The 27,015-nt window shown below is 42.3% G+C and overlaps 5 protein-coding genes and 1 long non-coding RNA gene across 13 annotated transcripts in view; 2 read left to right on the top strand and 4 right to left on the bottom strand.

Moving 5' to 3' along the window:
* The window catches only part of LOC117226454 (uncharacterized), a 10,881-nt gene extending 3,320 nt beyond the window's left edge, over window positions 1-7,561 (bottom strand). Inside the window, exons 1-8 of the mRNA XM_033480777.2 lie at window positions 7,382-7,561; window positions 6,410-6,598; window positions 5,599-5,883; window positions 5,393-5,528; window positions 5,197-5,310; window positions 5,006-5,106; window positions 3,356-3,778; window positions 1-3,137 (exon numbers count right to left, since the gene is read on the bottom strand). The exon at window positions 1-3,137 is cut by the window's left edge and continues 3,320 nt beyond it. Of these exons, the coding sequence (XP_033336668.2) occupies window positions 1,440-3,137; window positions 3,356-3,778; window positions 5,006-5,106; window positions 5,197-5,310; window positions 5,393-5,528; window positions 5,599-5,883; window positions 6,410-6,412 (2,760 nt within the window). The 5' untranslated portion in view covers window positions 6,413-6,598; window positions 7,382-7,561 and the 3' untranslated portion in view covers window positions 1-1,439. The remainder of the gene's footprint in view (window positions 3,138-3,355; window positions 3,779-5,005; window positions 5,107-5,196; window positions 5,311-5,392; window positions 5,529-5,598; window positions 5,884-6,409; window positions 6,599-7,381) is intronic.
* A 381-nt stretch (window positions 7,562-7,942) lies between these two features.
* LOC117226453 (transcription factor 15) lies at window positions 7,943-9,587 on the bottom strand. 2 transcript variants are annotated; one of them, XM_033480776.2, is made up of 3 exons: window positions 8,909-9,587; window positions 8,419-8,731; window positions 7,943-8,269 (listed from the first exon to the last, which is right to left on the bottom strand). In XM_033480776.2, the coding sequence occupies exons 1-3, from the start codon at window positions 8,983-8,985 to the stop codon at window positions 8,153-8,155; spliced, it is 507 nt and encodes a 168-aa protein (XP_033336667.1). In that variant the 5' UTR covers window positions 8,986-9,587; the 3' UTR covers window positions 7,943-8,152. The 2 variants fall into 2 exon arrangements, with proteins under 2 accessions (XP_033336667.1, XP_076381274.1); XM_076525159.1 differs by having other exon boundaries at window positions 8,419-8,680.
* Window positions 9,588-9,736: 149 nt separating this feature from the next.
* On the bottom strand, window positions 9,737-22,396 carry LOC117226438 (uncharacterized). Of its 7 annotated transcripts, none has more exons than XM_033480749.2 (8): window positions 21,944-22,396; window positions 20,949-21,090; window positions 18,916-19,275; window positions 18,368-18,448; window positions 14,713-18,256; window positions 13,706-13,990; window positions 12,145-12,343; window positions 9,737-12,035 (listed from the first exon to the last, which is right to left on the bottom strand). In XM_033480749.2, the coding sequence occupies exons 2-8, from the start codon at window positions 20,994-20,996 to the stop codon at window positions 11,969-11,971; spliced, it is 4,584 nt and encodes a 1,527-aa protein (XP_033336640.2). In that variant the 5' UTR covers window positions 20,997-21,090; window positions 21,944-22,396; the 3' UTR covers window positions 9,737-11,968. The 7 variants fall into 7 exon arrangements, with proteins under 7 accessions (XP_033336640.2, XP_033336643.2, XP_033336649.2 ...); XM_033480752.2 differs by having other exon boundaries at window positions 18,916-19,257; window positions 21,944-22,395; XM_033480758.2 differs by lacking the exon at window positions 18,916-19,275.
* Window positions 19,794-20,942, bottom strand: LOC117226452 (uncharacterized). The gene is made up of 2 exons (XR_004491785.2): window positions 20,217-20,942; window positions 19,794-20,115 (listed from the first exon to the last, which is right to left on the bottom strand). It is a non-coding gene; the product is annotated as an uncharacterized LOC117226452 (long non-coding RNA).
* Window positions 22,397-23,092: 696 nt separating the features above from the next.
* Window positions 23,093-24,082, top strand: LOC117226449 (protein dj-1beta). Its single transcript, XM_033480773.1, has 4 exons — window positions 23,093-23,308; window positions 23,386-23,544; window positions 23,612-23,801; window positions 23,870-24,082. The coding sequence occupies exons 1-4, from the start codon at window positions 23,129-23,131 to the stop codon at window positions 23,995-23,997; spliced, it is 657 nt and encodes a 218-aa protein (XP_033336664.1). The 5' UTR covers window positions 23,093-23,128; the 3' UTR covers window positions 23,998-24,082.
* A 143-nt stretch (window positions 24,083-24,225) lies between these two features.
* Window positions 24,226-26,607, top strand: LOC117226441 (uncharacterized). The gene is made up of 2 exons (XM_033480762.2): window positions 24,226-24,504; window positions 24,566-26,607. The coding sequence occupies exons 1-2, from the start codon at window positions 24,472-24,474 to the stop codon at window positions 26,438-26,440; spliced, it is 1,908 nt and encodes a 635-aa protein (XP_033336653.2). The 5' UTR covers window positions 24,226-24,471; the 3' UTR covers window positions 26,441-26,607.
* The last annotated feature ends 408 nt before the right edge of the window (window positions 26,608-27,015 follow it).

Below are 27,015 nucleotides of genomic sequence, written 5' to 3'. Positions count from 1 at the left end.
AGAAATGCGTGAGAATACATCATCATAGTTCACGGTTACTCTAATTTAAAAAAAAAAAGAAAAAAAAAATAGAAAAAGAAAAAATAACGAAAAAACTATAAGTACTCTGACGTGCAACCATGTTTCAGGTAGAAAATAAAAAATGAGAGACGTGGCAGTGCCTTGAGCAACCGTTTTACGAAACTCAACTACATTCTGCCTCCCTATTTCCCTTCCGCGTATTTTTTCTTTCTTTTACTTGTATTTTTCTTTTACGTTTTTTTTTTGTTTATCTTTGAACACATAACAAATCGCTCGCGTTTGTACGATAACAACGTTATTTGTTTTGGTTTTCTCTATTCTTCCTTTGTTCTATTATTGGTATGAATATTTTTTTTCATCATCTTAATCGTCTCGTATTCTTCGTCTGTATATCCACATCTATCCTACTCTAGCCTTGCTCGTGAGATTCATGGTTTGCCGAGCCTATCGCGCTTAAACGTCAAATACTGCATATGACATAGATTTAAGTAACGTAGCGTATCTATAGTATCTACTAAGGATACATAAACACTCGCACTCATCCACACACGCGCGCATGCATACATAAACACCCACGCACATAAAATATATCTATCTCTGTAACCTCCACCCCCCCCCCTCTCTCTTTGTCGTTACACGCGCCCGCGCGCGCGCGTGTACGCACACACACACACGCACACGCACAAACACAGAGGCATATATATATATATATATATATGCATATACATACGTATGTACATATGTATACATATATGTATGTATATCGTAAACATTCAATTATTGCAAGAGTTAACGTATTCGACTTTGAATTTCCTATGCCGACTCGTGTCTTTTTCCTATATATCATTTTTAATATCCAACATAATAATCTTTGAATGTCGTGTGTGGATGTGCACGATACACATGCATAAATAGTGTGTATGTTCGCGCGGGTGTTTATATATATATATATATATATATATATATATATATATATATATATATATATATATTCATTTATAAATGCTTAACAATTTAGTATGTTTGATAATTTACCGAAGAATTAATAATTTACAAGTTCGATCGTTTATAGTTCATTTGCCATTTTTCTCTTTTTTTTGCATTGGGGGATTGAGATCACAAGAGAAAATTTCGATTTCTCTCTTCTTCACACGGGTGCTAATGCAGTGTTAACGTTTGTCCGCCTTCGAACAGGTGACAATTTGAAATCGAAGGAGACACGTGTGGTCCGTGTATTTGAGAACCGTGAGAAAAGATGACTCCGACGAAAACAGGGATTGATGAAATACAGAAATGAAGTAAAATAGAAGAAAAGAGAAGAGAGAAGAGGAGAGAAAGAAAAGAGAAACAAAGAATTCGAAGGACGCAGGTGAGAGCGCAATGCGAAACTAGGCTCAGAGGCTCGAAGGCTTAGAGACTCAGAGACTCAGAGCCTGCATCTGATGGCACGTGTCGCTCAGCTGATTTTGATCAGCGACGGTGGAATGGACTGGAAGTGTCCTCGGAGTGCCCGGCGGGGTGATCGGCATTCTACCGACACCCGGAGGAGCGTCCCCAGCACCGCCCAGGTTGTCCTCGGATACTTTGTTGCTCGTCTGCATGATCCCGTTCACCTTGTACTTGCTCTGCCTCAGGACCGCGCTGTTTTGAGTCGAGCCGGAACTCGAGTATTTCTCGGTGGACTTTCGACTGGCTGTGGGCAGAGCAGTCGGAGCGATGGTGTACCGACGCTGCTGTTGACTCGATTGTTGTTGTTGTTGTTGTTGCTGCTGCTGTTGCTGTTGTTGTTGTTGCTGCTGCTGCTGTGGCTGCTGTTGCTGATGGTGATGCTGGGACGGGACCAGGGATGGCTGGTAACGGTTTTGCGATGGAGGGTACAACGGGACCTGGGAGGTGGGTGGTGATAAAGTTGGGAGCGGTCGTGTCATAGGCGAGTAGGGTGCTGGCGGTGGACTGTCAGGCTTCTCCGAATTGCTATTACTTTCCGCGGTACTTTGTACACTATGTACATTCTGCACGCTCTGCACGGTTTGAGCAGCCTGCGAACCGTTGCTGCCCCCCGTTTCAGCCTCGAGGCTCGTGTTATAATTTTCAGTGGACGACCGACTGCTCGAGCCACCAACGATACCCTCCGACGTTTGCCCGTTATTGCGATACGCGTTAACCGCGTTCTTGCGACTCGAGTAGGTGTTCAATTTAATCGCGTTGTCCGCGTACTGGTCGTTCAAATGATTCCTGCGACCGTTGGCGTACTCGTTCGTGAAACCTTGACCGGACGCGATGAACATTTTCGACTGCGAGGAACTCGTGTAACCGGCGTTGTAGGATTGAGGAGGTGGCGGATTCGATACGAAACCACCGACGTTCCCGGACCTCTGAGGACTATAGTTGTCGGATCGCGATGCTGCGAAGCAACCCGGAGAAGTCTGAACTGTCGGGGAACCACCGGCAACAACCGTCGTTGCTGCCGAAGCTACAGTTCTTCGGTGATTGTATTGCATGGAGAACCGCGAACCCATCGCGGAAGATGGGTACTTGTTGTAACTACCGTCCACGTTCACGTGCTTGTACAACTGCGAGTTCGTCAGATGCGATTTATTCACGAGCGACGATTGGTGAGGCGACAACGCGTTCCCATGACCGCCTTTCGAGTAACAACTGCTTTGTCCATTCGCGGACCCCGATTTTGAATATTCCCTTGAATTGTAACTCTGAGGTTTAGCCGACGAGTCGAAGATTTGCTGAGACATGGATGAGCCCGGACCGGTGGCCGTAGTCGGGGTCGGTAGCAAGCTGGTACCGGCCGCGACGCCAGCCACCGAAGCATTGTGAAACGGAGCTGTAGCGTGCGCGTGAGGAATGTAAACCGTCGCCGGGTGGTAGACGATAGTCCTGCAATGCATTCGATTCCCGCCGCAATCCTCGGTCTCGTTCAAGCACGACTGCGAATTGTACAAGTTCGCGCTATGTATCGCGATCGAATGATAATTCGTATAACGTCCGGATACGGGAAATTTGACGGGCATCAAGGACACCATGGGTGCGGACGAACCCGCAGCAGCTTGCGTTGTGTCACTATGCGGTTGCTCAGAGTGGCTCGACGTTGAAGGAGAATCCTACGGTTTAGTTCACAGATGATAATTTCGTCGTCGAGCGGTTTCTCGTAGCCTTCGACAATTCGGTTTGGTTTCGTCCGATTCGTTTCGATTCGGTTCTCTATTCGACTTGATTCGATCGACCGCGGACGCGACCGATATAGCGAGCGAGAGTGTCAGCGATGACAACTACCGCTACTACGGCGACTGTTATGACGAATGGCGAATCGTCGACTCACCTCTTGTGGAGCAGTCTGACCATCGGACGACGACGTTTGCTGGAACGAAGCGTCCGTTGGGTAGAGCACCAACTGCTGCTCGGCTAGTCCCATGGCTGCATGCGGTGGTGGCGGAGGATGAGTTCCGGTTGGAAACGGATAATAAACATGATCGACCTGCGTCTGAGGTGGACCAGCTTGCACCGGCGGATGATGATGGTGCGGCGGCGGGGCAGCGGGATAAAAGTGTGTGGCTGCTGGTGGAGGTAGAGAAGGAAGTGGCGCCGGCGGAGGTCCTGTCGGAGGACTAGTTGCCCCCGCCGTTCCATTGTTTCCGTTTCCAGAATTGCTGTTGCTGGCGTTTGTGTTGGTCTGCGAGTGGCTGCTAGGATACAAGTACGGTGAAGCTCCGGCTGCTGCTGCCCCTGGATAATACGTCTCGTACTGCACAGAAAACCAGAATTCGACCATCACCCATTTATTTCTATGCGATCCTAGAATATCTCGACCGAATAACCGAAGCTTAACATTTAATCGTAACCAGTCGATTTTAATTTATAAATAAATGCAACAGATACATTCTTCTTCTTCTTTTTCTTCTCGCGGAACAGAGAGAATTTTCCTCTCCTTCCAAAGGATCCTTCGATAATTCAACATCGTTCTCATTCTCGAGTACCAAGATTGCTGTACACATGCCAAAAAAATTCTTTGATACAGACGAAAATCCAAGAGACACGCTCGACGAATACTTCAGCTCGATTCGATTAGCTAATCCGTATCGCGCGTGTCTAGGATAACGCAAAGTAGAAACACGCTTTGTTATAAGATTCTCTACTACACGCAGAACCATCGATCGCGGTCTATCCGGGAACATCGGCAATTATCTGTGCAACGAATACGCTATTTCGCAGTGCTCGCGCATAAAAATAGATCAGAAACAGTGACACGAGAAACGTAGAGCATGAAAAGAGTATCCAACACGCCGTCGAACCAAAGGAAATTAAACTATCTACGACAATAGTAATTGTATAAGCATTCGGTGGTCGAATTGTCTTCATCGAGACAAGCATAAGAGACACGTGCTCGACGAATAAACGAATCGTGTGATGTGTGGAAAAACTTGTGCATAAAACACATACGTGAGATGATACGATACAGTATAATGTAATGTAATGTAATGTAATGTAATGTAATGTAATGTAATGTAATGTAAATGTAAATGTAACGCAATATAACGTAATGTAAATATAGTGTAATAACAATAATAATGAATCGTGAAAGAGAATCTAGTGTGCATGCGTCATAGTCGATAGGCCATGCAAAAGATTGAGAAAGAAAACGCACAGGGATGAGTGCTAGTCGTTGCATGCTAGTCGTTTAGCATAGACCATGTACCTTTAGACCTCAATACTGTATAGCGTCGAGAAGGACGTAAGTAGGCATTTGCTGAGGGTTGGGTAGAAACGCCGGTGGTATGGCTTCTCCCATCAAACCATTTGTCTGTCAAACCGCAACCGAGTTACCGTTTAATAAAAAATACAAGCTATACCCATAAACATAGACAATTGATATGGTACACATTATGATTGATGTACATAGGACCCAAGATAATTATCGGGAATATCGTAGAGAGAAATCCGTAGAATCCATTGTGTCGTGTACTTTACTCACCGGCATAGGCGAATATGGGTACTGCTGTGGCATGTAGAGCGACGGTGCTGGACATGGATACATCACAGGCGCGAAAGTTTGATGGCCAGCGGCTTGAGGTCCTGATCGTTCAGATTTTCAATTTTATAACGATTCTCGAATCAGCGATTATCATCTTCACAACTACGATTTGGTCTCTTCGATAAACTCACCGAACACTCCTGTGGTTTGATAGATCGTTGCCGGATCAGTCGGCGGAGCAATCGGTGTCGTTGGAGCTGCAGCCATCGTGTTGCAATACATTCCGTTTTGGTATAACCCCATACCTGATCGGGAAAAGTTTCATACATGTCGCACGCGTCCAACGAATGGTAAGCCAAGAAAATCTTAAAATGAATTTCTACAGACCGTTCGGGTAATAGTAAGGGCTAGTAGGCATAGAAGGCGGAGATCCGGAACCACCGTCGAAAGATCTGTTGAAGGGTTGCTTTTTGATCGCCGGTGCAATATTTAGTTTCCTTTCTCTCAAGATGATGCATTCGGGCTACGATCGAAACGGATGAAAATTAGTACAAGTAACGTACGTACCGGCGAGCATGGAGCACTAAACATACTTCTCTTTGAAGTCTCTTGGCTTCCTCTTCGGTTTCGAACGTAACAAATCCGTAACCTTTGGAAACACCGGCACGGTCCGCGATTATCTTCGTAGCTTTCACGTTACCATAGGAGGAAAACAGTTGGGTCAGTTCTTCGGCGCTGGTATTAGCAGAAATGCCCCCGACAAAGATACGATTAGGTACTAATGTACCATACTTTGGCGCAGCCATTGTGAGACTCGTAGCCGAGGCAGGGCTAGAGGCTGGACTAGACCCCTCGGTTCCACCCGTCGATGCTGAACTCTGAAACAATGAAACACAAACGAGTAATCCACGTATTTTCCAATTCTTTGTTGCTTTATAGAGATTGTCCCTTTATTATGGTATACGGTGCATCAGCTTTCGAACTTTAAGATAGAACTACTATCGTATAGGCTCCAAAAACACTCGATATTTCGTGGCAACATCGAGCGCAAGTTTCAAATGCACTATTTATTTGACAAAGAACTATCTACGTGTTTAATAGTATATGTTCGATAGTACAAATGTTTATTAAATAAGTAATAGCAGCCATACATTCGGCAACTCGATACGAAGATATTGACAGTCGGGAGTTGTCTGTTCGATAGTAATATTCGGGGCATTCACGGTAAATGCAGGTTAAATGTTTGTGGATGTTGTTTTGTTCGGACAACGTGTTTTGCAGGTCGATATAGATCGTGGGGAAGCTCGCGTCAACTCGAGCGAGCAATCCCGAGTGAAAAAGAAACCGATTGATTCGAGGGTTATATACGATGAAAATGTTAGTTGTTAACGAAAGAGTGCTCACCATCTTCGCAAGAGTCGGGCGTGTGAACGTGTTTAATGGCCGTGAGGTTGTCCCAGCAGCTTGAAGGTACCCTGGCCTCGCACGAGGTCACCTGGGTGCCCAGGGACTGCCAAGGACCGTTGCAACCACTTCAAAAAGACTTCCAGCCTCCGGCGAAGCTGCTGTTCCTTCTCGCTAAACCTTCAAACACTACAGAGACACTTTTACAAGATGGCGGTGATAGCCGCCGTTCAGGGCGCTAATTTTCCCGATTTGAAATTTTCGATCCACAGTGTTGCGCGAACGCACGCTTTCGACTTTCAACTCCGCGAACGGCCGGAACGGCTTAAGTCAACATTTTCCACGGCTGAGAACGGCAAGCGAGAGAGCTTATTCCTCGCGTGATAGAAAACGAGCACAACGATACGAACGTGCCTCTTATCGAGATTGAACGTTTTAAACGGAACAGAAACGATAACAGAAACATTGGTAACATTAAACTTTCCCGAGCGCGGAACGATATTCGAACCTTCCTGCAACCTTCCTCCGATCTTCGGATACGATTTAAGCGAAATACACTGGCTTCCTTCGATTTGTATGTACCGTTGAAAAAACAGAATCTACAGACTCGTATATCGTATCGGCTCTATCTCTAAATGTTACCTTTGCGATGCGTCGATATCTTGAAAGTCGCGTGGTTCAAATTATTGCTACCAAATTATTGTATTGTAGTTTAGGCTGGTCTGGTTTAGTTTAGTCTACTACTATATTCTATTCTATTCTATTCTATTCTATTCTATTCTATTGATTCGACTCCATCGCACGCATCTCAAACTCGGTAGTTCTACAAAATCACACTCAAAAGATACATACATGTATGTATACGAAGAGGAATTCGGTTTTGGTATAATGGCGTTGATTGATCGTGGTTACTATGGCTCGCATGGGAAATGTGAATCTCTTTCTTTTTTTTTGTTTTTCGTTGGAGCTTACCTAATTTCAATTATAGAAAGTTTCGGAGAAATCCCTTGAACATTTTCGTCGAAACCATCGATTCTATTCTTACGAGCTACTTATCGCGCAACGAATAATCGAGTAACCGAACAACCAAATAAAAACACTGAAATTCTAACGATGAACGAGAACGGGGAGAAAAACGAAAACGAGCTTCCTCACAGCATTGTTGACTTCGAAAGACTGAAACATTCACCGCCGCACTACACCGATCGCTGCAGCGCGTCCGTAGCTGTTAATCGTATCGATACCTCAGCCAAACGATCTTTCTTATCGACTCGGAATCCCCTTGATAAATACCATCGATAATTCAGAAGAATCGGTTTTCTGTATTTCTTCGCGGATGATACTCACGAGAAAGCACGACGTACCAACGTTATTTTGAGCCCGGTTGTACCAGCATAGTTTTACACATTTGACGTTCAAATGTTATGAAAAAAATGACGAAAGACAAACTCGCGCGACGATTGCACCGTGTGGTAAATATGATAAATGTATGTGTAAGTACATCTGTATCGATGTAACATTTATTAAATTCGATTGTACCTATATATATATATGTTATATTTGATTTTTATGTATATGTATAATGCATATGTACAAATGTGGAATACGGTAGATATACAATAATACAATAATAATAATAATGATAACAACAACAATAATAATAATAATAATAATAATAATAATAATAATAATAATCGTAATCATAATAATAGTAGTAAATATCAACAAATAAACAAGAAACGGCTATAGATCGGCGAAATCAAGATACGTCGACGAAATTGAATTTGTAGCAGGAATAGCGTACAACGATTCCTCGTGATTCTGGTAATCCGAAATGACTTTCGAGGTAACGTTCAAATTCTGAAAAGGAAGAATGAATTTGTAATGTCACGCGAAACGATAGACGGTAAATAAACAACACGATATGCGACTTGCAATAGTAACCCTCATTGATCGAATTGTCAGTCGTACGATCCCGAGATTATTCGTTTCCTGAAAATTGTACTTACGTATTTTTTGTGCATGGACAGGCAAAAAGTACAAAGCTGCGGCCTTGTTTGCGAATCGGGCCAGTGGTTTGCCCCGAAGACACCATTACGGTCCTCGCCGATACGTAAACAGGGTTGCTGATTTATGGGCCCTGCAACGAGGACGGCCCCCAAGTGGCTTATGTAACTGCTGGCTAATCTTAAAGTCTCGATTTTCGATAATTTCCTATCCGCTGGTTCCGTCGGTATCAACGTTCTCAGCGCACTAAACGCCGTGTTCACACTGCACAGGGAAGATTGCTTTTCTTCAGTGTTGTTCGCGTTGTTCGCGCTCCTTACATTCCAAAAGGGTATTTACAATTTTTTCTTTCACAATATCGTGTAGATTCGCCGACTGGAAATCACCGACAAGACGACCGAACATCAGGGATCGACAGGCTTGCTTTTCGTTTTGTCGCGATTTCGAGCAGCATGCGAGAAAATTAAATAAAAAAGAAAAAGTAATGTTCACCTATGAGTGCGGTCCCTTTCGCGCGCGTTCGCTTGATACCGTTGTTTCGACGATTCCTTCTTTCTTTGTGCAGCCATGCTGCAAGCTACGCGCTGCACCACGCGCTGCTGTCGGTACTGTCGGTAGGTCCCCGAAAACTCGATCAACTCGAAGCACCCCCGTGAGCTTAGCTTCACCGCACCGGCAGCACGCTACGAACGACTAAACCTTTCCCCCGTTTCCTCCGATAGTCCCTTTTTGACACTCTTCTTTCGGTCCCCTCCTCGTAAACAGACCTACTCCGCTCCGCCCATGTTTCCCGAATACACATGTGAGTCGCACGTGCATCCGATCGGACAGCCGGAACACTTGCACCATCGAAGTGTCGTTACAGTAAAAATAAAAGGGAACGAATTAATGACAATAACATCACCGAGAAGAATCGTGCGAACAATTTCGATGTGAAGCATCGATTATGGAAAAGGAAGGAAGCAAGAAGAAAAGGCGAAGGCTTTTATAAGGAGAAGGATTAATTGCGCACATGCGATGTCTTCGAATTTAGCAAAAAGCGGGACAAACGCACGCTTGTGGTTGTTTCACGGAGACGTTCAAAAGTCTAGCTATACTATATATACTCCCACGTAAAGTGTTGCTAGCGAGTCCAACTGGTTTTCACATTACGATCGACAAAAACGTGACGACAACCAGTGCGATGCAGTGCGATATATGTTGCAGAGTGGTGGAAAGGCAACGGACAAGGAACACAAATTCCACCACCATACAACGATTACTTATGATGTTAGAAAATCCGACGATGCGCGCACGGTAAGATGGCACGAAAAGATCGTCTTTCAAAAGACACTTATTTATTTTGTGTCCAGGGAATTCGGTAACAGGCAAACTGGTGGTATGAAATTATACAATGATTTGATGTTCGAACATTCCGATCACAGAAAATTTCTTTTCTTTCGTTTCATTTCTCGGCTACTCGGTTTTTCATTCAAATATTTCTAATTCTTGGTATATTTCACCGACATTTTCGTCATATAACGAGGAGGATAGGCAACAACCTCGCCAAGAATTGAAAAGATTCCGAAAATAGCCGTTTGAAACTCTTATACATCGATTCTCTGATTGAAACAGTTATGAAGAACAGAAAAGATCTCGTAACTGTTAAATATTTAAACAAATTAAAGTATTATCTTAATAATAAGTTCTATCTGTTTTGGCTTATATCGGTTCTCTAATTGTTATTTTTCGGTTACGCATTTCAATGGTAGTTCTAGTTTACGTAATAAATACGTTATATTTCCTTGAAGCGTTAAAAGTATAAATTCTATATTTAGATCGAAAATCCGTGCGATGTAATCACATCTTTGTAATACTTTGTATTACAGATATTATAGAGTGTTCTTGTCTATCGCACAGAACCGAAACCAAGAACCGAAAAATAACCGTTATGGAACCAATGTGATATCGATCCTGAAAGACCGAAACCGAAACCGAAACCGACATCATAACTGTTTTCAACCGCTGAATCTTGCGCAAGTTAGGGCAAACGGTAAAAAGATGGTACGCATTCGTGCACATTGACTCCCAATTAATTAACATCGACATTCGATTAAACTGTACGCTTGTTTAACTAGAAGACTCGAAACGAAAAAATAAAGCGAAGAAGGAAACGATACGACGAAAATTGGACGTTTCTATGAAATATTTACTTATTTAAATAACTAGATTACATCGAATCTACACCGTCGAATGCTCGTCAAAAGAAAAATGTTGCCTTGCTCCGACGAAAACCGTTGTCGCATCGATCTTCAACGCCTGCACCAACAGGATAGTGTTTTACGTGACTCTGTAAAATTCTACGGAGCGCACGAACGTGGCAAATTATGCGTTCTCGACGTACCGTTTTTTCTATAAAATGTTTTTCATTTTCTAAACTTTGGTCAATTTCTTACAAAGTTTTTTTTTAATTCTAATCAGCCGCTCGGTCCAACCAGTATCAAACGTTCGTGGTCTTTAAGGGTAAAATCTTTAAAGGATATATATATATATATAGAAAATATACAAATTGTTCGACACAGAAGAATTACAATAATATTAAAACTTTAGTTACATTCTTATACTATGCATTTATACGTACTAGAACACGGAAGGTCGGTAAGCGCCCACGATCGTTACGAAAAACGGACAGCTCTTTCTTTCTTTTTTTTTTTTGTCTAACATGTTTGGAAGTTAATCTATAAATCATAAAATTATTGTACACTTCGAAGAAATGTCTCGCGTTCCTCGATCCATCGGAAACTCGAAAATGAGAAACAATGGAAACATGATCTATAATTTTCTATAAGAGTATAGAACTAATAAAAAACAGAACCGCGGTGAACAATTTCACGTTTGAACACTTTGGCATTATCACCGCTCGCAAAATTTAAATCGAACGGAACGGATCCACGTCTGAGCTAATAACCGATGTCGTGAACCGGTGATGTAATTACATATAACATATACCTAGAGATTTCAAACAAATATACATGCCAAACGAATGTTACGTTTGTGTGTACGTGGCGCACGCACGCGCTGTCCGTCCGTGTGTAGTAATTTCGTTCCTGTACCGCGCCGAATCAATGCTAGTACTATTATATTATCGATAATTCATATCGCGTGGCGTATTTACACTAATACGAAACGTAATGAACCTTACGTTTTTTACCTTGTATTTGCTATATATATATATAGCTCTAAGAAACCGTAAAAATATTTTCTGATCCTAAATATAAGGTCAGTGATCTCTCTCTCTCTCTTTCTCTCCCCCCCCTCTCTCTCTCTCTCTCTCTCTCTCTCTCTCTCTCTCTCTCCTTGCGTTTGTGTGTTGGGTCTACGTCTCATTTCCTTTGTTTCCTCTACCCGGCGTTAACACGCTTTGCCCACCATACACACATTTTTCTGTTTTCATCGTTCTCTTTTGTACTCGAGTCGTGTTAAATTCCCGTCGGTCGAGATTCTAACGAGAACGATTGTTCGCGTTCCGGGTTAGGAAGGATAATCGTTAGGATAGTATAAATACAATTACACCTAAGGGCGTGATCCACGTGCAGCTTCTTCCAGTGCGCGAACTTTGAGCTCGCGCTCGCGTTGTTGTCTAAAAAACAGCCTTCGTTAGTCCGTTATGCGATGGTTCGTTAAACCGAGACAAGAATAGAGAAATGTAAACGCATCGGAAAGTTTGTTATAGATTTGAAAAGGCGAACCTTAAATATTCTTCGTGATGGGCCACGAGCGATGCATGGGGCTGAAATCGATCCCGCTCCATCATCAGGTGACGCTGCAATTGCTCGTGATGAGCTGCCATGTCCGCGTACGGTCTTCCAAGAAGTTCCGCCGGATGAAGCGCCAATCCTGGATCACGCGGCATCAATCCTGGCCGAGGATAATTCGCGCCGGCTGCAGCTGTACAAATAGCAAACGTTAACGAACCGTTACCAACGATCCCAAGTACTTGGAAGCTATCAAGCTCTCGGACCAATGGACAAACTAGCATGCATGACAGAGCGTGAGAGAATGGTTTCGGCCCTTTCGGTGCGTCCTGTAACGTGTATCGTGTTTCTTATGTAGGTTTGTTTAATTTATATGTGCGTATAGGTGGGTGTGCGCTTACAAGGAATTCGCGAAACGATATTTGCAATGGGACGAACGATAAGCGCGTATATGTATATGTATATGTATAACCCGACGCGTTTCGATGCTTCTAAGCAACCGAAATAACGAAGAAATTGGCGACCATAGGGGGACGACGATGATGGTCGCGCGCGTACTATGGACATGGTACGTGGTAACAGAGGCAGACGACAGGATTCGTTCTCTTCGGTTAACTAGCGTGTTCGATGTGCAAATTAATTAGAAAAGGATTCGTACAGTGCGAAATGAAGACCGCGCGCACGCATCTCGTTTCAATCCACTCATCCACGCGTATACACGCAAACGACCGATTCTCGCAACACTCGCGCGCACTTGCACCTTACACGAAAATATTATTGTATATCGTATCATAACGATGAAGCGACTAGAACCGGTTCGTGGAATCTGTTTGTTTCGATGGTACCTTCACCGAAAGAGGCTCGATGCCCAGTCACAATGGCATGGCGAGAAAAGCGAGAGAAAAATGCAAAAAAAAGAATAGGTCTGCTGCAAGAGAAACGCTCGTTTGTTCGCGCGTCTTTCTCATCTATTTGTCAGGGTTTTTTTTTTTCGAGACGAGCTCCGACGCGTGATAGAGATTGAATCGAATGAGAAGTACGTTTCAGTACGCTCGCACACGATCGACCTTTACTGGTTCGAACGAAACGGACTAAGAATTAAATCGTTTATCGCAGCAAACGTTGTAAAAAGCGAACGAGCTGTTGTGTGCGCGTACGTATTTTACCGAATCGGTGGTATTGTTTGCCACGAGCCACATGATTTTCACGCGAAACGTTATATTCTTCGGTGACAATCGAGAGAGGAAGAGGGAGAGGGAGAGGGAGAGGGAGAGGGAGAGGGAGAGGGAGAGAGAGAGAGAAAGAAAAAGAGACAAAGAAAGAGAAAGAGAAAGAGAGGGGGCGGGAGAGAGTGCAAGAGAAAAAGAGTAAACTGTATGTACGTCTAGCGATAGGAGCGAGAGGAAAACGCGCTTCGATTTGATGTCGACGATCAAATTCTGATAATTCTGATAACTCTGATAATTCTGAAAATTCTGGAATATGATCGCGATGAAAGGGTCGATCTTTGTGTAAGAGCGTACTCGAATCAGATATCCTGATTTGTAGGACCTACCAGGCAGGGGGAATCCAGCTGCAGCCGCAGCCGCAGCCGCTTCCTGCTGTTGCTGAGCCTGTTGCTGGGCCTGCTGCTGTCCCGGATGTAAGTGCAAGTGCGTATGCGCATGCGTATGCGCGTGAGTGTGAGCATGATACTCGGGCGAAATGCCAGCCATCTGCAACCGGACCATCGGGTCAGCAGCTAGAGCCAGACGCTCGTCCAGCTGGCCGTGGTGATGAGCCGCCACGGGATGGCCAGCCCCCGCACCCGCTGGCCCCCCGCCGGCTGCAGTCGGTATCCCTAAACCCGACAGCGCCTCGATCAAACATACTGTTCTCTCTAATCGTGCTCTTAACGCTAGCGAACAACAATAACTATATCTTTCTCCTTTTAAAAACGAATTTCTCATAGCTGTTTTGCAACACGCTTTCGTTGTTCGGACGTTCCACAGGCGTTTCACAGGCGTTACCCAGGCGTTTCCGACTGCTAGCTGCACGTCACCGGTGCCACCAAACATCATTCATTGTCAATTATTTCACAGCGTCCGGCAAGTACGGCGAACATTCGGAAACGACCACTATCGCTATCACTAACATCATCACCGTCATCAACATCATCATCATCATCATCGTCATCACCATCATAATCATTATCATCATTATTACCATCATAATCATCACCACCATCACCACCATCATCATCACTACCATCACCATCATCATCATAATCATCATCATCATAATCATAATCATCATCATCATCATCATCATCATCATCATCATCATCATATTCAAATCATCATCATATTCATAATCATCATCACCTCGCTCTGTCCGTCTCGTGGCAAAAACCTAAGCTTGGATCGTATTGTTTAGAATTCGAAATCATAGCCATTGTACTTAATGATTCCACGATTCGAGAAGAAAGATATGCGTACTCGAAAGGGGTTGGGTGTTGGGTGTTGAGGGTGGAGGGGCGGAGGCTGTGTGTGTAAGACGGTTTCGAAGGACAATAAGAGTTACCTAGTCTTTCTAAACGTTCTCTTTCCAGCTGACTCGGGCCGGGCGGTGCCCCATAGAGGCCGAACTGGTGCAAAGCTTGAGGAGGTGCCGAGGGTCCGGGCGCTAGCCCCGCCGCGGCGTAACGGCGATGGATCTCGAGCCAGTGCGGGTCGACTGGTCCCGGCATGGGCCTGGGCGTTCCTTTCAACAGTTCCTCCTTGAGCCGGTCGTTCAATTCTCTTTCGCGCAGCTCTCGGATCTCGCGTTCCCTCTTCTCCCGTTCCAAGTGCTCCAATTCGAGGCGTTCCCTTGCCGCCGGTCCACCGTACATGTAGTGAAGCATCGGGTCCGGCGGTGCCGGATGCCGAGCCGGGGAAAACGCGGCATGCGGTCGCGCATACTCCGACAATTGTCTAAGAGCAGGAGTGTCGGCGTAGGAGCCGGGCCTAGCAGCTGCAGCCGCGGCCGCGGCCGCGTACCTATCGTATGGCGAGACCACAGGTTCGAGGGGTCCCCTGCTCGGCGGTTTGCACACTTCCGGTTGTTTCTCTGGCGTGGTCATCTTCCTCGCCTGCTGGGCCGCGGCTCTGTCTCGTTCCTCCCTTTCCCGTTCGGCCTGCTTCCGAGACCTCTCTTCCCGTTTCCTCGCCAGCTTCGAGTCTGGCACCGGCTTGAACATCAAGTCCGTCCTCGTACAGGAATTGTTCTCGCCCCTGTTCCAGTGCCGCAGAAAGATGGCCGACTGAGATCTGTGACACTCGGAATCCTCGATCCTTGGCTCCGGAGAAGGGCCCCGCGGGCTCGGCGGTTCCTCTTGCTCCTGCTCGATCAGATCCGGTTCGATTTTAGGTTCCGGTGCGACCGGTGGCTGCTGCGGTGCCCTGTGATGATGGTGGGCCGAACTGCTGGACGTTAAACACGTCGCCGAGACCAACGACGGCTTGCGTTGCGTATTGTGCGAACTATGCGACGACGAGTGGCTATGGGAACTGTGCGACGAAATGGTCAACAGCTTGTCGTGATGCAGTGCTGTCGCCTGATGCATACTGGAAGAATGATGATGCGTGGCGATCAGGTTCTCCCCTTCCTCTCTAGTCGTCACGCTCGAGCTGGTGCTCGAATGGTGTGCCGTCATCATGGTCGTGCTCTCCTGGCTTCTCTGCGGCGACGGCGGTGGTATAGCGTGCGGCACCGGTCCGTATGGATAAGGCGGGAACGAAGGATACCCTCCAACGGCGGCGTATCCCGGATACGCGTGCGGATGGTACGGATGCATGGGAGTGAACAACGAATGGTGCATCAGAGGATGATGAGGGTGGAACGGATGGGCCATGTGCGGACTCGGTTGCTGCGCCGGATGCATCACCGGCTGAGGGATCGATGTGGGCGGCGGCGGAAGAGTCGGTGTAGGAGACGCTGCCACCGACTGGATCTGTGGGACAGCTTGATTGCTGGCCATCGAATGTTTGCTCGGCGTTGGAGGTTTGCTCGAACTGTCCGGATCCTTTTTGATATTTTCTAAACTCGGACCAGGAAAGCCAGACTGAAACCCGGGTACTTTCACCTCTTTCAAGCTTTGCAGCGGATCCGGCTCCGGAGGGATGATCTCCTGTTTGATCTTTAAGTTTTGCGGCTCCATAGGCGGCGTGCCTGCCAAATTGTACATGGAGGATGGTTTTTCCATAGGTAGCATTCCGCTCGATTGAATCGGTTGAAACAGATTGCTCGGTTCATTTCTTTCGGACTCGCTGTTCTCCGTAATCGATCGCTCCGAAATTCTGTCCGGTATCCTGTCTGATATCCTGTTGTCTCTCATTCGTTCCTGGGCGAGTCTGTCGTCGGCAATTCGTTCAGAAATTCTGCTCTCGGAAGACATTACCGTTAAACCCAAAGGTTGCGGCGAACTCGACATCTGCGGTAACTGAGACATGTTCGGCGGTATACTTTGGGAAATATTCAAATTCAGTGGTGGTACCGGCAGATTTTGCGACAAAGATTGGGCCATGTTCTGAGCCAAATTTTGTCCGTTCGACATATTTTCGCCATGAGCTCGAATATTCTGTGTTGGTCCCATGTTTTGCGCGCTCGACATGTTCTGCGACATATTTGACGGCATCTGCATGCTCTGCGACAAGTTTTGTGGTACATTTTGAACGGGGGGAACGTTGGACGCGTACTGCATGGTCAGTGGTAGTGCCTGTTGCGTCGGAGACATGATCTGCGCGTTCTGTATACCCTGGAGACCAGTTGTCGCGCAGATGTTACCGGTCTGTATCGTTTGCGATAAATTCCTTGGCATGCTTTGGTTCATATCGTTCATGTTTAATGGCTGCGAGGTGCTCAAATTGAGTTGTTGTTGTTGCTGCTGCTGTTCGGATTCCTTGGTATCTTCGTTGCACGGAGACATGGCTGACTCTATCGGCATGGGTTCTAATTTCAACGGCTGATTCATAGCTAACGGTACATCTTCTATCGGATCCTTGGTTTCCGCCGGGTCTTCCAGTAGCGTCTTCTTCTCCAAAGAGTGAATAACGGGAACGGATATCGGCAGAGTTTGTATAGGTGCTGGTATAGGAGTGGACACCGGCGTCGGTTCCGTAGGTTCTTCCGGCGTGGTTACGGCCGGACTGACAGGCTCCTCGGTCGGCACTGTAACTGGAGTGCTTTGATTTTCGTTCGTATCACCTTCTCCTTCCCTTTCAGGCTCATCCATGAGAGAGTTACTATCGGTCGTTAGTGATTCGGAAGGACTCTCAGGGCGTTCACCGCGTTTCCGTTTCTGAGACTCCTTGTCCTCGTCCGCCTCGTCCGTTTGAGGCCGTTTCTGACCTTTCTTCGGTGTCTCTGGCTTTCCACCGCCGGACGTCTTTTTCTTACTCTTATCCGGCGTTTGTTGCTGCTGCTGTTGTTGTTGCTGGTGTTGTTGTTGTTGTTGTTGTTGCTGCTGCTGCTGATGGTGATGCTGTTGTTGCTTTTCGTGATCAGGAGTATCCGTACCACCTGTACGTCGAGGTCTTGCGGGTCTAGGCGTTTCCTTGGCCTTGTTTCTCGTGCGCATTCTCCCTGGGCTATCTGGTGATTCCGCGGGCACTGGGCGGAACAGGTATGGAGGGGCTGGCGGTAATTCTCCGGTTTTCTTCAAATGTATTCTGCATTCCGTACAAAGCAATAACCTGTCCTTGCCGGCTACCTGATAGTCCTTCGAATTGGTCGAGAAACAATGCTGACAGGAGTGCGTTGCTCCGTTAGTATTAGTATCCCTGGAATCGCTGTCCTCCTCCGAATTGTCGTCCTCTGTCACAGAACTAATTTCCCCGCCGGGATTGTTGCTGGCAGGTGTCCCAACCGGCACGGTTTCGGGCTCTGAAATCGGCTCCTTCTGACTGACGCTGGCCGGTGGCGTATCCTTTGGCGGAGTAGGAACCTCTTCTTTGGGTGTACCGGCCCTCGAGTTGCGTGTGTTACGAATCCGTCTGAGCGAGCCTTGTCGTCGTCTTCGATGAGGTCGATTATTATTTGCACCGGGTGTTTTCTTCCACAAGTAATAGAACTCCACCAATTCCGGCTAAAAATACAGAAACGTGTCACGTCAAGCTGGTTGTCTTTTGTTTCGTGTTCATGGCGAACACCTAGGCTACTTGTCTATGTAAATGCAAATGGAAATGTTGATCGCTACCGTGTCTTTGTGGGGTAAAAGATCCTTTCTGATTCTCGAAAAGTTCTTTCCGAATTGCCGGAGTCCTTTGACGAAGCGTTTCTACGAAGCAAAACATGAACACCAAATAATCGTAAAGCTTGTCCTCTCTTTAACTTTTTCTTAATTAAGGAAATATATCGCCAGTACTAGATATGGTCTATGGTATGGTATAATAGAGAATAGCATAGCACAGCATAGCATAGCATAGCATAGCATAGCATAGCATAGCATAGCGTAGCGTAGCATAGCATAGCATAGGATAGCATAGGATAGGATAGGATAGGATAGGATAGGATAGGATAAGATAGGATAGGATAGGATAGGATAGGATAGGATAGGATAGGATAGGATAGGATAGGATAGGATAGGATAGAATAGGATAGGATAGGATAAGATAGGATAAGATAGGATAGGATAGGATAGGATAGGATAGGATAGGATAGGATAGGATAGGAAAGCATAGGATGAAACAGAGAAAAGAAGAGACGCTTTGGTAAAGAGTTTCTGGTTCGATCATTTCAACTTACAGTTTCCTCCTCAGACCATTTTTTATCGATGCCTTTAGGTACGGGACATTTAACGAGAGCCTGTAATGCTCTTCCTGGGTCATAGCCAGAGTCGTGCAAGATGTCCAGAGCATTGATAGTCGTGTCGTCTCGGGATGCAGCCACACAACCGTCATCTGGGGATCCACCATCACACATGCCAGCAAATGCAGCCATAGATCGTGCCGCTCTCAAGTACATCAGAAGATCCCCGTCTAATGCCATAGCTGGAATCCATCTTAGCTCTTCTCGTTCTTTAGAAAACTCTGGATCAGGAAGCAGCTCTCCAGGAGGTATACCCGGCCGATACTCAGGCAAACGGGCCTGACAAGAAACCAACTCCTGTACCCAAAATTCGGGGTTGTGCGTGGTTAGCACCAATGCCAAAGCGAGTTAGTTGTACGCACCTATACTCCGGCTTGCTTTTCGAGAAATCTACACGAGCCAGTATAACTTTTTTTTTTCCATTCTGTTCCTTTTGTTACATTACTGGTACGAGAAGTAGCGTGAGTACTTTATGTTTGTGTACAAACTAATGATCATAAATATAAGCATGAAAAACGAGAATTCAAATAATGTATGATTATTATACACATGTTATTATTGGCTTTACATTTAATAACATTAGTTATGTTCACGTTCACGATATAAGCTATATTAAGTTAATGTAGCAAACGAAAGCACATTCATGTATATTCTTTGGTGAATCGATCGATAGAAATGGTGAAAGTTATTTCAAACAATGGGAAATGAATGAGATAATTCACAAACAAACAAACTAGGAATATGATATTTACACAATGGAAACAAAACACATTTATGGGGAAGGCAATATAAGTGGAGAGATAGATTGCATCATATTTCTCTACGTGTTGGTATTGTAGATCCTGTACTTTGGTCGCAAACATTACATAATATACAATACATTATTATACTCATAGATGGTTCAAGTAACCAATGGGTTATCATGTAAACGGAGTAAGTTCTGTATCTGTAGCAAAGGTGTTTCTGTCATTTCACCGTGACTGAATACCACTAGGAACATAGAAATAATCTTACGCCGTATGGTATCACCCTATGTATTGTTATAAAATATTTCATCATAATAACTTGCATCATATTCAGGGTCTTTCGAGTAGCAATATCTCGTCTGTGGCATGGTACTTCGGCTCTGCGATCATACTGTTGAATAAACAAGAGTTGTTATCGTGCAGACTTAAAGAATAACTATCATTGTTATTTGAACCATCGACGTACAACGAGACTGTGTAACGAATAGGTACCTGCTCTCTTTTTGCTATTCAAGCTTAGAGCTCCTCTTTCAACGTGTACAAATACAGGCAGATATCAAGGTTATAATGAAACAATGAAAAAACATACTCTATGAATATATATACTTCAAGCGGTAAACAAACGCCGGTATCTCAATTGCTCTAAACCTGTAACTAAGCACAAGTCATGCATATTTTTCATAATCCTTGAAACTAATGGGACACCTACAATTGGAACATTTTTACTTCCATTTTCATCAAGGAGTTATGACATTAATTAAAATGAAGATAATATAGTAAATGTTTCAATGGTTCTAACTGATTCATCTATGCCCCGATACATTAACAGTATGCATACATTTGTTATCAGTGTCCATAGTAAATTAAGAAAGTGTCAAACAACTTTGCATACACGCGATATATAAAGTTGTCTGAATCTGCGAATAGGTACATGTATACATAAAAACCAACAATTTGAAACAACATGTAACTCGATCAATTACTTCATCCTTCAAATTTTTATAATGTTCAAAAGAAAGCTTTTTGTAAAGTTCAAAGTAATTACTATAGAAAATGTTAGGTAACATGATAATGTTAGGTCCTAGTTAACCGATGCTTCTATAATCGTATTTCTGCCTTAATCTATTACACTCAAAATACATGTCTTAAGAGAACAAGCCTTGAGTTAGGTACATTGTGCAATATAGCTAAGTAGCAAAAAGTTTTTCAAGTTATATGGCAAACCTGGTGCGAAGGGCCAACCCGAATCTCGCCCTGGGTGCCGGCAGACATCTCCCCCTCCTCCGAAGCTCCACCGTCTTTCTCCAGTGTTTCGAGTGGCTTCTATCTTGGACTTTCAGTAAATTCCTATCATCCACCCCCTGAACTGTATAGTTATTCTATCAGTACATTTGTAATAATTTTAGAAAAAGAAGTACTGCTAACATGCTTCTTTTTTTAATGACCCCTCTTTCAATACAATGATGTCAGTTATTATGACATTAATTTTCGAATTACTCGGTTGCATACGTGAGAGACTATCAAAACGAACATGTTAAGTTCTTTGTATCTTATAAACTACGTATTGTATACCGTATAATGCAAAAAAGATCCTATGGTAAAATATAAGTTAAATAACAAATGATAGTACTTTTTTCTCGAACTATGGAAAACTATGCACATTGGAATCTTGAATTCGAATTAAGGAAAGAATTTTTGAGTTTAGAGAAAAAAGAAAACAAGAAGATTTGTCCGACCTTGCAGACTGGTACGATTCATTAAGGTACAATGTTGATATAATAACCCATTTAAATGTACTCGCTGATACATATTTTGATTTTCTTGAAGTGGTCTTGAGTCACGGTGAAAGCGGTAAGCGGTATAAATGAGGTTTATTTTAATCGAAACGCTTGAACGATACTGTAACGCATTTAAAGCGTGCCAAGATGTGATGGACGTCATAAAAAATTTGTTGATTGACTCATCGATGTACAATGCGAAGATACAAGAAAGAAAAAAAAACATCTAGGTATTTACACAATTTCGTCATGTACGCAGAAAACTCGACTGAAATGTGTTCGGGTGCAGAATTGCGAACAGCCAGCAACTTATCGAATTATTTGACGATGTCTCTTGAACAGTACATTCAAATTTTTCGTCGCATCGTGCTTCGTCTTGGCAGAATTCCGGAGAGCCGTTAAAATTAAGGGGAAAGCCATAAAATTTCAAGGCAAACTCACCCGTGATAAATGTTTCAACGATGTGTTCGCATTGTTCCTCCCAACACGACTCACTTCCACATGTACAAGCTACATACGATATCACCCCGCTTACGTTGATCAACAACCGATATACAAATTTAACGATTTACTGCAAATTAACCATCGAGTATTACAGGATTATATCTTACACAAATCAGTAGCCACAACACCCAAACGCAGCCATCTTGTACTGCATTTTGTTTCGTTTTTCTATTGTGGGGGTGCGTTCCGATTCCGAGTGTTCCCCCAACAGTGGATTTTTGGTGGCGATTCAAATCTTGAAAATTCAAACTTTGTGCTCATCTTCGATCTCATAATATGTACTTTAATCTTTCTTCTTTCTTCTTTTTACTGAACTTTTATTGAACGTTTGAAAAGGTGCATACAATGCAGATTTATTGATCTTATTTTCTCAAAGTTGGTAACATTTTTAAATGATGTACATTTACAAACAGGTAGAATCAAGGAAAAAGACTACAATAGTCTTGGTAATTTTTACACAGAAATTACTGTAATAATTTAAATTTTGAAGGAAAATCCTCTTATAGTTGGTCATTGAAAAAAAAAACAAAATTGATCATATATCAATATTTGCCTTAAATTGCTCTAGTATTTGCATATCTATATACATGCAGTGAGTAAGAAAAGTATTCGCTTGCCTTTTAAAACGCAATAACTTTTTTAAAAATACACTAAAAAATGACTTGAATCTTTTTAGATGATAGAGGGACTAGACTAGGCAGGCGCTTTCTTTTTTTTAAATTTTGCTATTACTTGAAATGACAGCAAAATAATAAAAAGCTCTCGTTTCTAACATTTTTATCTGAGTCTACAACGAAAATTTAAAAAATGCCTTTGATAGATTTCGGTAATTTATATGCGTGATAAAAATTTGATCGAAATCGGTTAATCCAGAATCGAGCTATAGTCATTGAAAGATTTCGATAAAATTTTCAGCATGCATATAAGTTATCGAGAGTTACCGTTATAGGCTCAGATAAAAAAGTTAAAAACGAGAATTTTTAATTTTTTTTGTCATTCCAAGTAATGGCAGAAAACTGTACATACGTACGTACACTATTAGACAGGCAGATATGTATGTATATGTGTGTATAATAAATTATAACCTGTCCTCTTTTTATCGCATCTACGCATCTACTATTCATGTCTGTTTTGTGCCGCAAACTTCCACACTTTGCACAGTTCATTTATGAAATTTCAATATCTCGATTGAAGGCAAATTATTCCGTAAATATGGCCAAAAAGACGGCAATTGTACTGGTTGCTGATGGTACAGAAGAAATGGAAGCAGTAATCACTACAGATATCTTACGTCGAGCCGGAGTACGTCCTTTCCAAGTTATAACCTTAAATTCCATAGTACGTTATGAGGCATAATATATATTAGAAATCGTTTTTAGATCAACGTGACTGTAGCTGGTCTACCTGAAAAAGAATGCATAAAATGCAGCAGGGACATTCAAATTTGTGTTGATGCGAATCTTAAAGATGCAGTTCAACAGAAATATGATGTTGTTATATTACCTGGTGGCCTAGGAGGCTCAGAAGCTTTTGCATCGGTGAATAAACTTATACTTATGAAAAATGAAAATTCGCAAAGAAGCAGAAGTCGAAATTTATTTTTAGTCTCAAGAAGTAGGAAAACTTTTAAAGGAACAAGAAAAGGAAGGCAGAGTTATTGCGGCAATTTGTGCAGCACCAATCGCATTGAAAGCACATGATATTGCAAAAGGAAAACAGCTCACCTCTTACCCATCGATGAAAGATAAACTGGCAGATGAATATGAATATTTGGAATCTACAGTTGTAACCGATGGTATCTATACAATAGCCAATAAGAAGAGAAACCTTTTCTAAATGTATACATGTATCTATTCTTTGTAGGTAATCTCATAACTAGTAGAGGCCCAGCAACTGCATTTGCTTTTGGCTTGGCAATTGTGGAAAAGTTGCTTGATAAAGAAACTGTAGAGAAAGTTGCAAGCGGATTGCTGTATACAACATGCAAGTAAAAAGATGTATACACGTGCATTCTGCTCAAGAAATATACTGTTAAACAATGCTGCTTGTAAATTATTAAATTAATAATTCATTGTATGCCTAACATCTCTTCATTGACTTCTCTAAATTTTAGAAAGAAATTAGCAAACTTGGAAATTTCTATTGTTGAAATTCAAAATACCCGCTCACCCTCTAATATGGCCGCCTTTCGTTGTCGAAATGTACATAATATATACCATATTTCGAAAGTATGAACACACTTCTTTCTTATTTATATCGTCCGTGACCAATTGTACGTGCATATATGTATGTATACATTTAACGCTGCGATTATGAATTCTATGTACATATATGTACGCAGATCACTTACAAAACGTGTAAATATTTACTGTACAATTCTATAATTGTGGTGTTTATCGTTTGAAAAACTTGATCGCCTTGGGGTAGATATTTATTGTAATTTAAATTCAATACTTAAGTAGGAAATGTTCGAAAGCGATGATTGGGACTTGGATCAGGTAATCGATCGTCAAAAGAATTTTTATACTAATTTTTATGTTATATATATAATGTTTTCAGGATTTCTTAAATGATGTGGACAACAGATCTAGTAATATTTGTTGTACAAAGGGTGACGATGAAGTAGAACCAAAAAGACGTAAAATAGAAATTTCAAATGATTCTGTTATCTCATGTAACTACAGTGTAGACTGGTGTGAAAAGAAGTCTGCAAATAAAACTGAATCACAAAATGATGATAAAATGTCAAGAAAAAATTTAATACTTGGCATGTTTAACAAAAAGATGTCTGACCATAATATTTTCTCTATAAGATCTCAATCAAATAGCACACAAAGCTGTGATAGCAATCAATTACCTACAAAACATATTGCACTTGAAATGTTTAAGAAAGAGAACATAGAAGATAAAGTTATAGAGAATACAAAATATTTAGATTTGCAGAAGAACAGATTAAATATTAAGAGCAACAGTGATAATTGTATACGGCAGCAATGTAATTCAAACAATCTTCAAAGAAGTCTAGTTGATAATTCCAGTAAAAAGTTCTTCGAAATGAAAAATAAATCTATTTTTAAAATTCCTCAAGTCCAACCAAATAAAAAAATGGCCCTAATTAGAAGATTTCCGGGACCAGCTGGTTTACTGCCGGATGACATAGATATTAATATTCCTATCTCATACTTGAATAGCTTAGATGAAAGCAAAGAATTAACAGAATCGACTGAAGCTGATTTACCCGAATATTGCTCACAAACCACAAAGAATCTGTTCACAGAAGGTGCTTGGCAATTGATGTTAGACGATTTACCAGATGATTTTTTGAGAGGAAGCGAAATCGCTACCGTCAAACAAATGGCAAATGTGAATGGATACAGTTGTTTGAAAGTTGGCTTTTTAGCAGGGATAATTGAACGTATAGATCACAGTCACGACAATCCGCCTATTCTTTTAAAAGATTTTACCGACAGCATTCAAGGAATTGTACATAGGGATATACCTATTAAATATCCAGGATTACTGGAATCTAACGTTGTTATACTATTACGTAATGTCGGTTTGTTGAAGACTTTTGGATCCTTCACCAGTAAATATCATATTCTAATCTCACCTTCAAGCTTAGTAGCCATTTACTCCAACAAGGGTAAAGTCGTGTGTACACATTCTATTGGAACGATTCCAGGAAATGTTTCAAATGAAAAGATGAAAGAAAAACAGAAGCAAATGAAAGAAGATGAAGTGTTCCCACAAATTGTAGAAGAACAATTGCACAAGATTATAGTTCACTCTAGCAAAGGAACTTGTACAGAATGGGATGCATGTAGAAATGAATCGATGAATTCTGATTTCATGGACGATTTTTCTTTTTCCGCTTCTACCAGCAAAATTACGAATACGCAAAGCGAAAAGAGTTTCATTAGTGCAACTTCGAAATGCTTGAAAGATGTAAAACAAGACGTAGTTCTAATTACAAACGAGAAACAGGAGAAACAAAATAAACAGCTGCAAAAATCGGGAGACTTGTTAAAAGCTTTGAAAAGATTTTCTCCAAACGTGGACAACATTACAAAACTTTCACACAATCCAAGAATATCAAGAATGAATACTAAAGTAAAGGAACCAGAAGTGTTATGTGACAGCAGTTATTCCGAAGAGACAGATGTCGATAAGGATAATGTAAGTAAACATCTGGTAGAGATGGAATTCGAGAAGGCAGAATTAAATGCATCTTACATAGAGAAGAGCAAGCAATTCAAATCAAAACATTTATTGAATTTAAATACCAACAATGATATGGGTCAAGAAAACAAATTAATCATGAATTCTAATTCAGAATTGAATGTACTTTGTATTACTGAAAATGATTCTGACGATGAAATTTTGTCTCAAATGGACATGGACACCATTTTCAGTAATGCTGGATCGTTACAATAATAAACTAAAGCGGAAATATTTTAAAAGAATATATTTTCATAAATTATCGTCAGACAGAATGGATATTATTTCAAAGCTAGGAGAATATCTGTGTATAATATTTGTCATACGCTTTTATATTTGTTCATAACATGAATACGAGTAAATAATAAATAATTTGTTTAAAACGCAACGTCTCCTTCTGCAGTGAGTCCAAAGGGCACTTTGCTGCACGTTATTCAAACCATAATATTTTTGATTAATACGATTTTCTTCTTTCCTATGAATCCTCATACTACTCTTCTAACAGCTTGTTTCTGTCACTTGTTATTTCTATTGCAATATCCGGAACAATTAGGTTCCGTGCTAATTTCTGCTCTATCTTGTAAAAGCGTATTTCTATTTCTAGATCCTTTCTATTTTTCAGATTCCTGTTTCTAGATTTCTTTCTTTTAATACTAATAGTATCTTTAAATTCTTATTTTTAGATACTGCTGTTTCAAGTTTTGACACAACTGTTCTGAAATCTTGAATTTTGAAATGGCAATTCTGAGAAGAAGTTTAAAAATTCAATTCAATATAAAATTATAGTCATT

This window comes from Megalopta genalis, chromosome 11 (genome assembly GCF_051020955.1).
Source record: "Megalopta genalis isolate 19385.01 chromosome 11, iyMegGena1_principal, whole genome shotgun sequence".
NCBI lineage: Eukaryota > Metazoa > Arthropoda > Insecta > Hymenoptera > Halictidae > Megalopta > Megalopta genalis.
Note: the sequence above shows the minus strand (reverse complement) of the source record. Positions and strands in the feature narration are given on the sequence as shown.